The 16955-nt window shown below is 49.4% G+C and overlaps 5 protein-coding genes across 5 annotated transcripts; 2 read left to right on the top strand and 3 right to left on the bottom strand.

Annotated features, from left to right (window-relative positions):
• Positions 1–2332: 2332 nt before the first annotated feature.
• On the bottom strand, positions 2333–4484 carry SEPMUDRAFT_147775 (RCC1/BLIP-II protein). Its single transcript, XM_016904517.1, has one exon. It carries the CDS (start codon positions 4386–4388, stop codon positions 2520–2522), a length of 1869 nt encoding a protein of 622 aa, XP_016764239.1. The 5' UTR covers positions 4389–4484; the 3' UTR covers positions 2333–2519.
• Positions 4485–4595: 111 nt separating this feature from the next.
• On the top strand, positions 4596–7653 carry SEPMUDRAFT_147774 (Ku family DNA helicase). Its single transcript, XM_016904516.1, has one exon. The coding sequence runs from the start codon at positions 4815–4817 to the stop codon at positions 6999–7001; it is 2187 nt and encodes a 728-aa protein (XP_016764238.1). The 5' UTR covers positions 4596–4814; the 3' UTR covers positions 7002–7653.
• On the bottom strand, positions 4596–9049 carry SEPMUDRAFT_162138 (glycosyltransferase family 31 protein; the record flags this gene model as incomplete). Its single annotated transcript, XM_016907981.1, has 4 exons — positions 4596–8337; positions 8402–8408; positions 8472–8866; positions 8978–9049. The coding sequence occupies 4 exons, from the start codon at positions 9047–9049 to the stop codon at positions 7489–7491; spliced, it is 1323 nt and encodes a 440-aa protein (XP_016764237.1). The 3' UTR covers positions 4596–7488.
• A 2401-nt stretch (positions 9050–11450) lies between these two features.
• Positions 11451–12401, bottom strand: SEPMUDRAFT_106274 (uncharacterized protein; the record flags this gene model as incomplete). Its single annotated transcript, XM_016900625.1, has 4 exons — positions 11451–11774; positions 11865–11992; positions 12091–12216; positions 12284–12401. 4 exons carry the CDS (start codon positions 12399–12401, stop codon positions 11451–11453), a joined length of 696 nt encoding a protein of 231 aa, XP_016764236.1.
• A 240-nt stretch (positions 12402–12641) lies between these two features.
• Positions 12642–13490, top strand: SEPMUDRAFT_147773 (uncharacterized protein). The gene has a single exon (XM_016904515.1). The coding sequence runs from the start codon at positions 12723–12725 to the stop codon at positions 13410–13412; it is 690 nt and encodes a 229-aa protein (XP_016764235.1). The 5' UTR covers positions 12642–12722; the 3' UTR covers positions 13413–13490.
• The last annotated feature ends 3465 nt before the right edge of the window (positions 13491–16955 follow it).

The raw sequence follows: 16955 nt of genomic DNA, 5'->3' as shown, positions 1-16955 counted from the left end.
TAGCTAACATGGCGCCATTTTCTTCCAACTGGATCGTATTGCTTCTCACCAGCCTTCTGCTTCAGAATTTCTCGGTTCAGGCATTGCCGAATCCTGAATCATCATCATCCTTCGGCCACTCGAGCTCAGGAGCGGCTGCTGTGCCCCGAGTCCTTTTTCCTAGAGGGCGAAACGCAATTGAAGGTCTTCTCGCTTCGACCGAGCTTGTCAAGAGAGATTCCGACGACGAATCACCTGCGAGTAAGGGCGATGCTGGCAAACACTCCACAACGCGTAAAACGGATAAGGAGCAGCATGTTGGTGAAAAGGTCTCTGCTGCGGATAAGGAGCATCATGTCGGTGGAAAGGTCCCTGCTGCGGATCAGCAGAAGACGGATAAGGAGCATCATGTCGGTGAAAAGGTCGCTGCTTCGGATCAGCAGAATGCGGTAGCAGGGGGTGGTCATCCTCAAACGCACATCACTGCAGCCGAAGCAGCCAGAGGAGGCAAGGTCATCAAATCAGGTAGCGACTCGCTCCCACCTGCAAAACCAGCTGGAAAGGTATTAGGAAAAGGCAAAGGAGGGCAGAAATCCGGTGCAAAGGGAACAGGAAAAAGCAAAGCAGAGCAGGAATCAGATGATGGAAAGCAAACGGGAGTGAGTTTGGTAGGGCTGTAAGCATATCATGATCTTCCCCAGATATCTTTTTTTCAGCATGCAACTAACCAGAACACAACGAACCATTTTAGGGGCGATCCTTTTTACACTGTCCCCGAGGAGAACCCCTGCGACAAATTTATACAGCACAAGGATGTTGAGTTCGTGGGAGATGTCTCGTATAACCTGGTCAAAGGCTTCGTGCACCAGCTCAGTCAGACGATTTGCCCCCCGGGAAGTATAGGCCACACGTACTCCGTCTCCACGAGTTGGAGCGTCAACGGGCAGATTGGCCCGGATATGGTATGGCATTTCGTTGTGTTCTCGATTTGCTTGTGACGGGAACATTGTGGGTTGATGACTGATCCTCATGCGTTAGAAATCCACACTCCCTGGTTTCTCTCGCTTCAAGCAATATCTTGACAAATTAGGCGCCAGAGCGGGTGTCGCGTTTACTTGGACGTAAGCTTGGCCGGGCAGCTTGCGTGTGAATGTCTTCCAGGAGGATGCTAACACATTTGGTGAAGCGATACACAGACTACGACGTACACGGGAACTGAAACTTCCGCAGGCCAGAGTCACCCATTTGTGTTGACGTATCAACCGATGATACTGGTCGTCACAGGGGCTATCCAGGTACTTTGCCACCCCCATCGGAACCATTTCTTGTCTTCTGCATCCTGTTCAGACTGTTTGCTCGAGGAATCGGAGGACGTCTTCCGCTAACGATGTTTGGAAGGTCATCCACTACGTCACTCCTTTTAACGAGCGCATCGTGTGCACGGTCGATAGCCCAGCCAGCATCGACTTGCATTTGCCCACACATGAAAACGATGAGTGTGCTAAAGAGAAGACATCATGTGGCCCAGGCGGAGGTATGTAGACAGGCCCAAGTCAAGCATTATCATGTTCGCAGAGAGAGACAGAGAGCGTGTTACTAAACAAAGGTCTAGTTATCTGGGACCATTGCTTTTTCATAGGTGCTCAAGCCAGATTTGAATGCCCGGACCGCCCTCTAGGTCCTACACCAGCACCGGGACGTCAGTGCCCATCGAGCTGGTATCTTCCGAAGTTCAAAGATAGTCAAGGGAGGATCCTTGGTTAAAGACGATGGTCTGTTCTCGAACTCGCTGCGTAGCTCAACCTGCCAGGAGTAATCGTGTCTGAGGTGATGCATGGCTTGAGGCGCTTGGCTTGCCATCCACTCGCCTACGCTTGTCCCATAGATCCTCGCTCCTTTCTGTACTTTCTCTATCAATCGACATATACGCTTGATTCCATTCCTCTGTTTCGAGTCGGTTGTCCTTCGCTCCTGTAATAATAGGAACCACACTCGACATGGGTTCTGCCTCCGATTTCGCCCTTCGACTCGTCTCTTGGAACTCTTCAAAGGCACCCTCCGAGAATGCCGATGGGCACAGTGACGAGCGCGTGCGTGGCAGCATCTGACAGAGTTCGTCCAGGTTGGTCGGCTTTGGTGGCCGGGACCCATCTAGACCGCGATATCCGTCGGGAAAGGTCGCTCTCGCGGCGCAGCGGGTCGCATGTTGAATGCAGAGACAGAGCAGCTGCTGCGGAGGCGCGAGATATTTCGCTGGGCGCCTTCGTTCAATCGGTGTTGGGTGATCAACGCCGACTGCAGTAGGAGGCAATAGAACTGTATGCAAGACTTCCGAAAGGAAGCCGGATAGAGAGTAGAAACCTCTGTTTGTCCTACCTAACTATCATGTAATGTACATCACATTTACAATAGTATCTATGTATGTATACAGCCCATTCATCCATTCATCCTCGTTGATATTGATCTATTCGTGGCACTTCTAGCACAAACGAAGAGAGTCACTGGAGTAAAGCGGGCCAGAGAGAGGAAAGAGAGAGAGACTATGTACCGCTGTACACGGCCGTACAACCTCTTCCACACTCGACTCTCTGTTCCACACTTCTCCATCTGCCATCACCCAGCTGGACATATGCCCTTGGTGTGATATGGAATCTGTGCTCCTCCTTCGCACCCGAACTCTTCTTCGCTCGCCTAATCTCCGCTTCCATGTCCAGTGGTTGCAGATATGTCGGAGCTGAAACATTGTTTCTTCTTCCCGTGCCTAATTGGTAGTGCTCATTGCCACCCCAAAAGACAATATCCGCGCCCCAGTTCGTGGAGTCTTCGGTGTCGGTTTTGGAGGATGCAGCTGTGTAGGTGATGTTCTTCATCACAGCTGCTGCGTGCGTGGAACCTATGGATAGAGACTGCAGGCGGATCGGTACAGTAGTGTGTGACGTCTCGTCGTATTCGAAGAGGCCAGACAAGGACGGGATCTTCGCTGGGGTGCTTTGGACATGTGTCCAACGGTTGTTTGCCAAGTTTCCGCGAATTCCCGAACCGAAGGCGAATGTATCTGCTGTGACGCGGCCGATTTGCATCTTTGTTCGGGGATCATGGGGATCGTCTTTTCGAGAGGCGACACGTGTAGCTTCAACTGTCATATAGCTATTCTCACCCCCGGCGGCGATGTGCGTGATGCGTGGTTGTTGGCTTGTTCCAGCGTATAGCCTTTGTGTGGGCAGGAGACTAGGCACGTCGACAACTGAGCTTTCGGCTGAGGCCTCAAAGCCGAGTTGGCCAGACATGTTATCGCCCCAAGCGAAGACCCTGCCGTCTTTATCGAGGGCGAGAGCATGATGATCGCCGCTGGCCACCTCGGTAATCTCGAAGCCTCGTAAGGTAGTGATTTCATGGGGTTGGTCAAAAGCGCCTTCAGGTCTCGAGGACCATGTGAGACCTGGGATACCGAGTTGTCCTCGCGATGGAAACGCGTCCGATGCGGCAGCTGCAGAGAACACACGACCCTTGGACGTCAAGAAAAGTGCGTGTTCTAGTCCAGCAGAAATCGAACTGACTTTCTCCCCTCGTGCCATATCCTTTGGTGTCAAATCCCGATACGAGATGTTACTCTTCCCACTCCAGAAGGGAATCCAGGCACTTGCCTCACTCGGTTTGCTCCCCGTCTCTTGCTCCTCGGCAGAGGCAGGAATACTGTAGACCTTCCCTCCCTTGCCCAATCCAATAATCCGATCTTTGGAGATGCTCAAGCTGACCAAGTCCTTGCCCACCAGAGTCCTCACGGGCGTCTTCAAATTCGCCATGAATCCGCTCCCCCACTGAATCAAATCGCCCTTCTCATCAATCGCGCATCCAAAATTGCGATCCAGTTTGATGTCCCGCAGCAACATGCCATCGAACCACTTCAATCTCCTCGGAGTCTTGATATAAGTCTCCTCGCTGTCCGGAGCCACCACATTTCCCGTATTGCTCCCCCAAGCGTAGACGCCAGGATTCTCCCAGCTCTGTTTGACCTGATGATGCTGGCTACTGATCATATCGCGGTTTTCCTCAACGCTGACATTCTTCTTCTTGCGGCTCTTCTCGAAGACGAGAGGATTTTCTTCGTCTTGTGGTGGCGATTCGGCATGTGCCTGGCGAATCACGTTGCCATTGTTCAAATAGAACTGAGAGGCTGTGGCGAGGCCGCCTGCTGCTGCGATGGCGAAGACGCTGCGTTTGAATTGATGTTGCTTCCGAGCTGCTCGAGAACCGTAGGAGAGGGTAGTGGCGGTGGGGGCTCGTCGCGAGGAATGTTGGGAGAGATAGCTGGATGCATTTCGTGTTGTGGTGGTTGTGGTTGTTTTGGCGGTCGATGGGCTGACTGCTTTGCTGGCGACGTTTCGGGCAATACTCTGTCGGGATGCCATCGTTTCGATGATTGTGACGAGATTCTCCTTGTTTCAATCTAACGACAAATCAATCAAGAAGTCGCTATTGCAGGATGTCTGGTGGTTTGTAAGAGTACAAAGAGAAACAATGTCCCAAGATGTGGTTGTGGTCCAATGAGAACAGCCACAAAAGTCAAGTTCGTCATAGAACTAGCGGAAATCCTCTTCAGGGTCTCTGAAGCTTGTTTTAGTAGATACATATCGTGCCTTACGGCTAAACCCACTAGTGTACCAGAGCGGAGTCAATTATAACGAATCCCGGTATTGACCGTATTGTACCATCCCCATGCAAGTAGGCAACCACAGGGCGGTAGGCGCCTACAGGTATCCCGTCGCCGAACATGCAAATATAATGCACCATCGTCGTCTGCGCGTACCACCGTCTGCCCTGCCCTGCGATCCAAGATGGCATCAAAAGAAGCCACCGTATACATTGTCGATGTCGGTCAGACAATGGGCGAAAAGAGCCGCCATGACCGGACACGATCCAACCTGGACTGGGCCTTGGATTATTTCTGGGACAAGCTCACCACCACCATCGCCAGCGGTCGGAAGACAGCCATGGCCGGCGTGATTGGCCTCCGTACAGATGAAAGCAACAATGAATGGGCCGACGACGACAACTACCGGAATGTCAGTGTCCTGCACGACATCAGCCAAGTCCTAATGCCGGATGTCCGACGACTTCGGGATAAGTTGCACGTCAGTCGCACCACAAAGGGAGACGCCATCGACGCGCTGGTCATCGCTGTGCAGAAGCTGCACGAGACATGTAAGAAACTGCAATATGTGCGCACCATCATTCTCATCACCGACGGGCGCGGGAGAATGGAAATCGACATGTTGCCAGAGATCAAGAAGAAGATTGTCGAAGACGGAATCCACCTGATTGTGCTAGGAGTCGACTTTGACGATCCAGATTACCATCATTTCAAGGAAGAAGACAAGGACCCGATCAAGGCCGAGAACGAAGTCCTCTTACGCACATTATGCGAAGACTGCAATGGCACCTTTGGCACCATGTTACAAGCCCATGACGAGCTGCAAATGCCTCGAATCAAGTCTGTCCGGCCCACAGCGGGCTATCGTGGTTTCCTGACGTTGGGAAACCCCGAACTGTACGATGACGCTTTCACGATCAGCGTGGAACGATATCCCAAGATCATGAAAGCGACAGTTCCAAGCTCGAGCGCGTTTGTCGTTCGACATGGTGGTGCCAGTAGTCAAAATTTCACACAGCCGCAAAACGACGACAGTAATAATAATAATAATAATACCAACAGTCTTTCAGCAGTACGCATGGCACGAACATATCAAGTCCACGACGAAAACGCGCCCGGTGGCAAAAAAGACGTTGGACGAGATGAACTGGCGCAAGGATACGAATATGGCAGAACAGCCGTCCACATCTCCGAAAGCGATCGTAATGTCACTGCATTCGAGACACTACCTGGTTTGGACGTGGTGGGGTTCGTGCACAAGGATCACTATCGACAGTATCTCGACCTCTCGCGCGCGTACATGACCGTGTCCAAGAAAGCGGACGAGAAGGCATCGATGGCGCTGTCGTCGTTAATCCGCGCACTGTACGAACTGGATTCGTATGCCATTGCACGTTTTGTAGCAAAGGAAAATAGCAATCCGAAACTCTTGCTGCTGGTACCGAATATCGAGCCAGATTTTGAGTGTCTATATGATGTCGAGCTGCCCTTTGCAGAAGACGTGAGAAATTACAAGTTCCCTCCTTTGGATCGGGTACTCACAGTGTCGGGAAAGTCGTTGAAGGTGCACCGCCATCTGCCCAATGACGATCTGATGTCGGCCATGAGCGACTACGTCGACGCTATGGATCTGTCCCACGCTACCACCAACGACGAAGGAGAGAGCATCGAGTATGGCGCTCTCGACGATACGTACGCCCCGAAGTTGCATCGCTTACAGCATGTTATCCGGCATCGTGCGATCTTTCCCGAAGCGGATCCGCCCGAAGCTCGACCCATCATTCACAAGTATTCTCACCCTCCTGAAGATCTCGCGGAAAAGGCAAAGCCTGCTCTGGAGCGGGTCATCAAAGCGGGAGAGGTGAAGAAGGTACCTCCCAAGGCTCGCGGCAAGCGATGGAATCGCAAGGAAACATCCAAGCCGCTATCTGATCTCGATGTTGCAGCCCTCCTTGCCCACGACCCCGCCAGGAAGGGCAAGAGAATAGATCCCAAGAATGCAATTCCAGAGTTCAAGCAAATGGTCGAAGCAGCAGATGGCCTTGAACAGATCGAGGACGCGTGTAAGCAACTCAAATTTGTGATTTTCGACTGGATTAAGCATTCTGTGGGCGGATCGGCGTATGGGAGTGCGATCGAAGGAGTCCGCGTGATGAGAGAGACGTGCGAGGAGTATGAGCACCCAATGCCTTACCACGCATTCCTGACCGAACTCAAGCAAAAGGTGCTCGGTGGCGAGCTGGGTGGTGATCGGAAGGAAATGTGGTATACCGTTCGTGTGAACAAGATGCGGCCCATCTTGAAGACCGAATGCGCAGGGAGCGACTATACCGAGGAGATGTCCAAGAAGCTGATGTCGCCACATCTTTGAAGGGGGCTCTGTTTCGCAGGGTGCCGGGAACATCGGGAAGCGAGATTATAGCAACTTGGGCAAAGTGAAGCATGCCTTTTCAGATGCCATGTGTGGGAGCCGTGCTTCAGGAGGAGAAGAAACCCGTGCGTGCCGGCGCGGACCAAGGTTCCGCAGAAGAGAACGTTGTTCGACTTGAACAGCAAGTTCCGAATGAAATGTCGCATGATCTGAATGTGTAGATGCTGCAAACCTAGGTCCATTTGTGATACTGGGCCGAAGGGACCCTCCGTCACTGAAGACACCCACTTCGAGGATGTCACAATCGAGAGCGATGGCATGAAGTTCAACCATTACACGTGATGAGTCCCCAGATAGAGTTGAGGCGATCCCTTGAGGCTGCCCTGAAGACCTCCTTCATTCGCAGCCATCCCTCATGGCAGTCACATGTTGAGATGTCGCAGTCTGAGCTGCTCTATGATGCCGCCCCGTACGATTTGTCGAACGTTCAAGGGGCCACCCAGCCTGAGCCCGTGCATGAATCTAGACTGGCAACGGCCGCGTCGATCCTGTCTAGCATCCAACCAGATGTAAATCCCGGTTTATACTGACCTAATCGCAGCCCTTTCCCAATTGTACAACCTTCTGGGCCCACAGTGTAGGTTAGGCAATCCGAGTCCAGTTGGCAGAATTGGCGACAGTCATCAGTGTCGACGTCATGGGGAGGTGCACTATTCCAGTTTGGTTTCTCGTGCGCTGTCATTTCCGGGCGCTGAAACGACTTGAACAGGTCGCGGTGGTGTAAGATGGTCTCCGGAGATGGATTTGCAAAGGAAGTCGAGGAAATGGGCTGCTGTGCTCTGATCCAGTTCTGCTCAAATTCGAACAGACGTAATTTTTCCTGCGGACTGACATGATGATACGACATCGCAGGCGCACACCAAAGTCTCTGATCTCCCTTTTCTTCCTCCCATTCCAGGAGTGCTGGATTGCCGCCCTGAAACATGGGCCAACTGAAGGTGAGGTCCACGCCCGCGTCGCGCAGGACTTTCCCCAAAACACAGTCCCCAGCCCAGTGAGTGGCGGTGAAGTCCAGAACCTCTTGTTCGTGATGCTGGTAACGATCGGCGGCCATTTTGACTGCGGGTTGAGAGAGCACAAACGCACTGCCACCATGTGCGAATATGTCGTCGCCAATTTGGACCTCGCTGCCAAAATAGAAAGGTTGAGCAGGGTCGATTCCCGATGATAGCCATTTCAACAAGTTGGACCACACGAGATATGTGTCTGGTTCGACAAACACATACCATTTCTTATCGGGATACATGTGCGCGGTAGCATTAATCATGGGAACAAACTACACGTTGGTCAGCGTGCCCCAGTCAGGCCATTGGTCATGCAATGAGTTCCCCAATGCTTACTTTCCATCTGCAGCAGAAAATTAGCTTCTCGATCGACAATGTGACACTCCTGAAATGGCAAATTGCTTACTTGTCCAAACGCCATCCAGCATTGTAGTTCTTGCCGATAGGTCCACTCTCCCAGCTAACATTTCCGGATAATTCAGAGGCACTGAGATTCTCCCGGCCAATCTCAGCCACTCTGTTGTAATGCACGAAATCCGGATGTACCTTTTTAATCACATCGGGGACGTCGATGAGCACATCATGAATCTGGTGGCCCTCGTAGATTTCCGCGTAATCGGAGAAAATGAGGAGATGCTTGTAACAGTGGAAGGTACTGGAAAAGGACATAGTGAGCTTATCCGCCAATTCCGTAGCGCCAGTCCTCATAATGACCAGGACATCATCTGCTCCAGGCAGATTTTGACACGGAAGGTCTGCGGTGTTTGTTGTGATGTCGTTGTTTTTGCCGCCCGGTCTGGACTTGTCATGGTCACGGGATCCATCCTCAGTATTGTCAGCAGATAGTGGTGACTTTTGCCCGCCTTGCTGCTGCTGCTGCAATATCCACGAACGAGGGCCAGACCAGTGGACGAAGAAGAGGAGCAGAAGCGCCAGCGCTGATGCTGCCAGTATGGCCTTCGGGAACCGCGGAACCGGGAGCATACTATCGTTGACGGAGTCTTCCAGGCACCAAGGCCGATTCGCCGCTACCTGATGAGAGAGAGTGTATGCGTACACAAGCAGACATTCGAGGGAAGCTGTGCCAAGGGACGGATGGTGAAGAGTGGAGGGCAGTAGGCAGTAGGCAGCATGTAATCATGAAAAGGATGAGGAAGCAGAAACAATCATCATGTGGAGAAGTGCCATGTTGCCTTATCTGCAGGGGCCTGCCAGACGCCCTTTCGACGGAGCTCGGAAGCTGTTCCGGACATACCTGATTATCCAGCTAGGAGGTATTTAATCCGAAAGGACAGTCTGTCAGTACGAGAATCATGTATATCTCCTACTGAGGGTCTCTCAGGGCCTAGAACACGCGTGTAAAGGGACGCGTGTAACCCTAAGGGGTACGAACACACTCGCACCACCTATTCATAGTATTGGATTGTGCCAAGAGCGACAGGTTTCGGCCGGATTACTTTATATTGCACGAAAGATACAGCACTGGAATTGAAAGAATTCGGTTCTGTGTACCTTACCAGCTGACACGCCGCACTTGAATAATAACAGCAGCTTCTCGGATGTCCTTCGATACCAGGAATAGGTATAGAGGGCAATGAATTATGAGCGGAAGTCGGCCCTGTCCCAGACGGCCCGAGCCGCCGCGCCAGGCAGCCTAAGGCCGCAAAATGTGTGAGACCTCCGCTCCAACGACAGCCGCATTTACTACCATCTTGCAGCAGTGAATATGACCCTCCGCCATCACCTCAATGCTCGTCTTCAGACCACAGCGATCGACAACGCCACACGATGAGTTGTTGTCATGCATTCCGCTACTATAGTTTGGCTCCCTAGCTGAGGATCGAACGCTACCTACATGCCGATAACGCCGGCATACGATGGACTCGATCGACAGCGCTGGTATACAACATTTAGGAGCGGCAAGGCTGTGTCTGGCGTTGCAGAGTCATATATTGGAGCTCTACTTATGAACATGTCGGTAGCAATAGTAACAAAAGATTCGAAGAGCTGTGGTTTCGGTGTAGTGACAAGACACTGCGGTGCTGTAAATCGGCCGACACGGCGCAAACAGTGACACCAAATGGACGTTGGATGTGGCAGAACTATGGCAACTCGTGACTGTGTGCTCCCCTATTATAATTAGGTACACGAATGCATACAACGATTTGGATACTATATCCATCGGCAGGGGCTCATTTGTGCTGCAAACACACATATAGATAGCACTGTGTACATACTGCTAATCATTATTGCCATTACATTTCATAACATTCCATCTGAAACTCCGCAGATGATACAGCACTGCACTATTCGGAAGTACGATCCCTCCCAACTACCGCGAGTCTATAAGGAACCTATAGCTTTAAGAACTCAAAGGAGATGCACTCGAGCAAGCTGTGCTTGACGCTGCTAGCAATATAGCTAGAACCGGGTCTCACACCCTATCAGACATAAGCTTTGATAACCAGGTAAAGGCCACAAGTTTACATAGCTTGAGGACATTCGGTCGTCTTTGATCTCATCGAGATCCAGCGACCGACCGACCGACCAATACCCAAATTCTCCCTTGTCTTCGTAGTGCGGATCAACAAATAGCCCTGCAATGCAACGCTACCTACCTACCTACCTACAATTGAGCCATATCTGGCGGAGAACCTGGTAGATATTAGTAGTAGAGGGACTATAAGTCGCCCCTACTACCCAAGTTGGAGCAGCCACGTGAAGTGAAGATATAAGTTGCCCGGCTCTGCAATGCCCGCCATTTGCCGTCGGTCAACTTAACTTCGCTAGGGCAAAAAAGAAGAAGAAAAAAAAGAAAGTCGGTGCCAAGACTTTTGAGGACCCGTCGAATGTCCTCGTTGGGGTCGTGTATTGGGGTGAGATCCCCAGATTTCTCCCCAGGTTATTAACTTATTGGGAGCGACTAGTGCACTTCGCCAGGGTGTGACTATGGAGCTGGGCGCCGTAGGTGCCGTATTCGGGCACTAGGTAGGTAACTACAGGTACCTTATGTGAGGCAGTCCAAACTCTCGGCGGAAATACTTCGGAGATGGTGAGAGATATTCCTAGCTTGCAGTCACTGTAGCATCGATGGATAGCTCACGAGATCAGAGAGACCTGTTGGAAATGATAGGTACCTGGTTGGTATGGTTTACAGCGGTATAGTGAGCCGCTGACCATCGGATGTATGGCGAGTGACCGATGGACTTTCAGGGTATGTAAGTGAAGTGAAGTGAAGTAGCAAAAAGAAAAAAAAACAGGGGGTTCCGCATGACTAAGCAATACATGGACTTCTACCAACGTCCATCCATCCCCAATCTCGTACCAGTGCACCACTCATTCCCCATCTCAGTCATTGGAAGCATAAGGTATCCTTTTTTTTTCTTCAAACTTGAATCTTCGGCCCGTCCAACACCAGTGTGGGGTCCATGTTGAACTGGTCCCAATTGAACTTACGAATCCCACGTGGCCTGGCCCATTCCCGAATCTTGTCAAATTTCCGACAGCTGTGAGGGGTGTTCCCATGGAGGACATTGCGTTGAAGTCCCTCGTTCCACTGCATTACCACATACGAGATATCGCCGTGACACATGAGTGCTTCGCGGAGACTTTCAACGCAATGGTACAGATGCGTATCGTCGAGCAGGCCCTCGCTGCGCGTGTTGTCGTACATGGATCTGTTGGAGAATAATGCCATTCGCATGTTGTACTGTTCTCCGCATTAATATCAATGTACGCGAAGTGATGGTGGTGATGTTGATGGTCGAAATCAGTAAATGATGTGGAAGGAGAAACGTACCAGACAGTGAAGTTGATGCATTACGCCGATTGCAGCATAGTACTTTCCTGGGTAGTATGGTTCGAGTTGCGAGGTATGATTCGCAAGGTGCGATGCTTCTTCTCTGGTGAGGGCGACTCCTCCTCCGACTGCGAGAGTTCCACGCGTCAATCATCAATACAGCTCAGCCCCGTATGAGGAGTCGTAGAACTGACAAAGGAGAAAGAAAAAGAAACAAGGCTCTTACAATCATACAGGTCTTTCCATAGCTTATTAGTCTTCTCGGTCGGCGGACCCCAATATTCTGTGACCTGTGGCTGGAAGCCTTGTGAGAACACCCGGACTTCATATTCTATCTCGTCTTGGACAGGAGCTGATGATTTGTCAGAACCATGATTTGAGCCGACCATCACAACAGATTTTGGGGCTTGTAAACTGACAGTAGATGATTTGACCGCACAAACGTTTCGCTCGATGGACTTGCTGCTGAGTCGACTGATAGCCCACGACTATGATCACCAGGAACAAGAGGGTCTGGAGGCAGAAGGCGATGGTCATCCCGGAGATTCTTCGTGCACGCTGCTCCTGCTGCTGCTGCCTTCTCTCCGCGCGTGGAGATTCCTCCCCGTCGCTCTCTTCCAGCAGCGATTGATACGCGCTCTTATCGGTAAAAGCCATCATCATGAAATCCACAAGTGTCGATTTTCTTTTTTTCGTTGGAAGCACAATTATTTCTTTCGCCGTGAGCAGTACAAAACAATCCTCGGTGAAGGAGACGGACTGCCGCCAGCGATAAGTGCCGCTCGTATAGTGCATATATCCGAAGTTCATACGGCTGGGTAAAAGCAAGGCATCTTTCGATGAACAGTGTACAGTTCAATGTTGCACACGCTAGCCTCCGAGGCTCATGCTGTCAATACAAGCATTCGTCCCGCTGTCAAGTCATGCGTCCAGCTCATCGTTCAACCCCGTGGTCCCGGCTGGCTTGTTGTGGACCCATGTGCATACCACCTCCTGAACTACTCAAAAGACTCTAGCTCACGGCGGAGTTCGAAGAGAGCTATGGGTTCGGTAGCAATACATCGCTTAGGGCAGCAGAACTTGGGCCGCAGCTGTCCAAGATATAAGAGACGAGTTTCCCCCCTCGAGATTGCAATAACCTGCAAACCCATCATCATCAAGCCCTCAAGCGAGCCACTACAGCACAACAAAAGGACAATCATCTCCTCTGTGAGCGGTCACCATCATGAAGACTTACATGGTGTTCCTCTTCCTCACGGCTCTTGCCACTGCATTGCCTCATGCCCTCCAGCCTGTAGGTGTACTCCATACCATAACGAACGCGAATGCATAAAGAATTACGACCAACATTTCCAACAGGAGGAGAAGGCCGTCGAAGCCAGAGACATGTCCCCAAGGAACGCAGAAAATAACAAGGTAAGCTGTGCTTCTTACTCCCGAAGATTCCCTCTCCCCCTCTCCCTCTCTCTTTCTCTCTCAAACGCTAATCTGTCCATCCCTATATATAGCTTGACAGTGACGACGATTGGAGTGGTGACGAATGGTTGATCACTTGGAAGTAAGATGGACGCAGCGGGTGTTTTTCCTTTTTTGTCTTCCGTCCTGAATTGTATTGATTGGTGGAGGCACGCTCGTTTATTGCGGAAGTGGAACTCTCAAGCAATGTTGGTGATGAATGATGATGGCCCGGTTGGTGGAGTGTGGTTCGAAGGGGGTTGTGTTCTGCTGCTTTTGATCGCTCAACGTAGCTCTGATATGCTGTAGCGTATTCACTCACTTACGAGTGCACGTGCCCACATATATCTCATCGAATGATGTCACTTAATCGCCGCGGGCAAGTGTCAAGGGACAGGACGATCTGAAAGGACGATTCGGAAATGACTAAGCAGTAGGCTTCCGGATGACTAAGCTTCGGCGCGAATCAACGCTAGCTCCGGCTGCTAAACATCACTTATATACATATATATTAACTACCTACGTAAAGCACTATTCAATACTATATAATCTACTACTTTACGGCCTATAAAGCGCGTTTAACGACCCCTAGCCGCGTTACTCTTAGTCTCGACTGTATAGGCTCCGTTACTCTCTATCTCGACTATATAGGATCCGTTACCTAACCCTAAGTTATTAGATTTACTATATATAATACTATAGCCGCGACTACGCGGCTGTCTACGTCTATATCTACGTCCGCGTCTACGGCTACATACTAGCTTAGTAGTATTAACCGCTGCTAACTTATTACTTTCGGCTGTCTATAGTACGTCGGCTACAATAGTATACTGCTAAGCCGCGAATTCGGAGCGTAACGCGATAGTAGTAGTCTTCTCGGCTAATACTACATCTTTACTAGCTACCTCTACGCTCGTTATAAGCCTATTAGTCGTCTTATTGCTACGTTTCGGCAACTACGGTAGTAGTAGATACTAAGCCGGCTTTATAGGTACCGTAAATAGAACCGCTTCCGGTAGTAAACGGTCGCGTTAAGTAGCCTATAGGCTAGTTAAGTAGACGGCTTCGAACGCTTCGAGCTTATCTACGTAGGCGTTATAGTCTACGGCTCGTAGTAATAGTAAGCAACTTAACTAGCGTAGTATAGAAGCCTATATACGATCGTAACTGTCCGCGCGTTACGGTAATACCTCCTATAGGCTATCCGTCGTAGCGTTGTATTGATTCTACTATTATAGTATCTACTATACGGCGTTACTAGCGTAAACGCTACGATTGCTCGCAAAGTAACGAGGGTATAATATACTATAGGCAATCGCCTTCCGTTTAATTACTATAGGTAGTAGTATATAAGTATACGGTAGGCCGTATTGTTTAACTTTACTATAATCTGTATAGTAATCGCGTATTGGATACGGCTCTACCGTTACTGCCGAGCGCGTATAACTGGCCTTGTCTACTGTACGTTTAATGCCGAGAGCGTTATACTATAAAGCTAGTAGCCTGTCGATTGTCTATATCGTTACTTAGCTATTAAGTTATACGAAGTAACCGAGGTTATTAGACGCTACGGCCTATAGTAGTAAGCTAATATATATATTTTCCTCTAACCGTTCTAACTTATTAAACAGCTTATCTAGATACTATTTAATACCTTCAACGCACTGCTCTAGTAATAAGTACGGTAGTAGATACCCCTTTACGCCGCGATTGCCGCCTTCCGCGCGCTATAACAAGCGCGCCCTATTATTCGGTAAATGCTTAATATAATATATAAGCAGTCGCTGCTTAATAACGACGTAGGTATTACGGAAATATTCGGCATCCTCTACCGTCAATCCGTTAATAATAGCTGCCTCGAGTTTATCGGCGGCTTCGGCTATATCCGCTTGTAACTATAGCTATATAAGTACTTTTAGTTCCGTCTTCTACTCGGCGGTATAGCCTAGTTTACAGGCTCGTATACGTCTTAGCGCCGTATTACGTACAGTCGGTTCGGTCGATTTATTGTTAGTAGCTATAATAGTAGCTTAGCGTACTTTACTATCGGCGGCCTCGGTACGTACTACGCGTACAGTACCCTTATCGATACGCTTATAAAGGTTTTAAGCCGCGTACTATTAACAGAATTACTAAATATAGCGCTAAAATAGTAACTCCGGAATAGCCGCGATAAGGCCGGCTCCGGTATTTAAGATAATTACTTTATTAAGCCGATAGTTACGTAGATAGTTGTTAAATACGATAAGTAGTATAAACAGCTAATTGTCCTTACTCTCTAACTTTATTAGTAAATAATATATTAGAAATAACCGTCCGGTATTAGTAACCCCTATAAATACCCTAAGTAATAGACCGGCGCGATTAGTACTAAACGTAGCGTCTATCTAGAAGCTATAGTCCGGTACGAACTGCGTAGTAAAGCGCGCTATATATAACTGCTAGTAAACAATCTGCTTAAATAATGCCTACGTAGTACTACTAGTCTATAGATCCGTAGTAAACGACTAACGGCCTTCGTACTCGAATCCGAGAGTAACGAGAATACTAAGCAACGTATTAATAACGGTGTCGGCGTCGCCGGAGCTACGGAACGTATTACCCTTAGTTAGGTTATAGTAACGCTTACGATTAAGTCGGAGTTCGTAAAGCGAGAGCTATCGGTATATAGTACTATATAATTCGTTCGTAAGTCGATACTATACGGCCTACGCTACGGCTTTACTAAAGCTAGGTATACGTATCTCGTAGATAGCGTAAACGGACGGATTTGGCGCTAATTCGTATATATAGTTAAGTAAATTAACGGTTAGCTACTACTATTTAACTATCGTACCTTACCTTACTTATACGTAACCTAGACGGTAGTTCTAACTATACCCCCGCTATCGTATATTCCTCGCGTTACGGACGCGCAGATTAAGTAATTCGTCGTCGCTATCGCCTATATAATCGTCGAAACCGTTATTGTTTCTAGTAGTAGTTCTATAGTAAATATACTTATATATAGCTCGGCTTATATTACTAGACGTATAGACAACCGCAAACCCTTTACTAAACGCGTAATCCTATAGCCTAGTCTTATAATAGTCGGGATTTCGGAATATCTCGCCGGTATATAGATAGTTATAATAGTATAGATCTATAGTATCTATAAACTCGCGGATAGCCGGTATACGGCTCTCGGCAAGTAGTAAATACGGAATCTACGTCGGATAGGGCCGCGGTACCGGCAGTTCTATATAGAAGACGGATAGTAAGTAAAACTTAACCTTCTTGCCGCTACGTCCTTTGTCGACAGTTACTTCTATAGTAGCCGGCTCCGGCTACTACTATAAGGTAGAGTGTTTAGGTAGTAATAACTTAGCGCCGGCGTTACCGGCGTCGCTAGCGTTGTCGTCGACTATAGTATCGTCGATTATAATAGTATTAGAGGTACGCTTGCCTTAGTACGGCTATATCCGTAGACTAATCGGATCGTCCGGCGCGTCCGGCGTAGGTAACTTATTAAGTATACTAGTATTATTCTACGCTAGATCGTAACTATCCTCCTCTTAATTAGTAGATCGATTAGGGAATAGCTCTTCTAATATCTTAACGCAGCGGAAGCCGCTTAGTAGTATAGTAAATAGTAAA

This window comes from Sphaerulina musiva (assembly GCF_000320565.1).
Source record: "Sphaerulina musiva SO2202 unplaced genomic scaffold SEPMUscaffold_2, whole genome shotgun sequence".
NCBI classification, from domain to species: Eukaryota; Fungi; Ascomycota; class Dothideomycetes; order Mycosphaerellales; family Mycosphaerellaceae; genus Sphaerulina; species Sphaerulina musiva.
This window is presented reverse-complemented; position numbering and strand designations above follow the sequence as displayed.

What these genes read in the sequence shown, in the direction of transcription:
- SEPMUDRAFT_147773 (XM_016904515.1), top strand. Translation starts at nt 12,723, where the DNA reads ATGTTGCACACGCTAGCCTCCGAGGCTCATGCTGTCAATACAAGCATT.
- SEPMUDRAFT_147774 (XM_016904516.1), top strand. Translation starts at nt 4,815, where the DNA reads ATGGCATCAAAAGAAGCCACCGTATACATTGTCGATGTCGGTCAGACA.
- SEPMUDRAFT_147775 (XM_016904517.1), bottom strand. Translation starts at nt 4,388, where the DNA reads ATGGCATCCCGACAGAGTATTGCCCGAAACGTCGCCAGCAAAGCAGTC.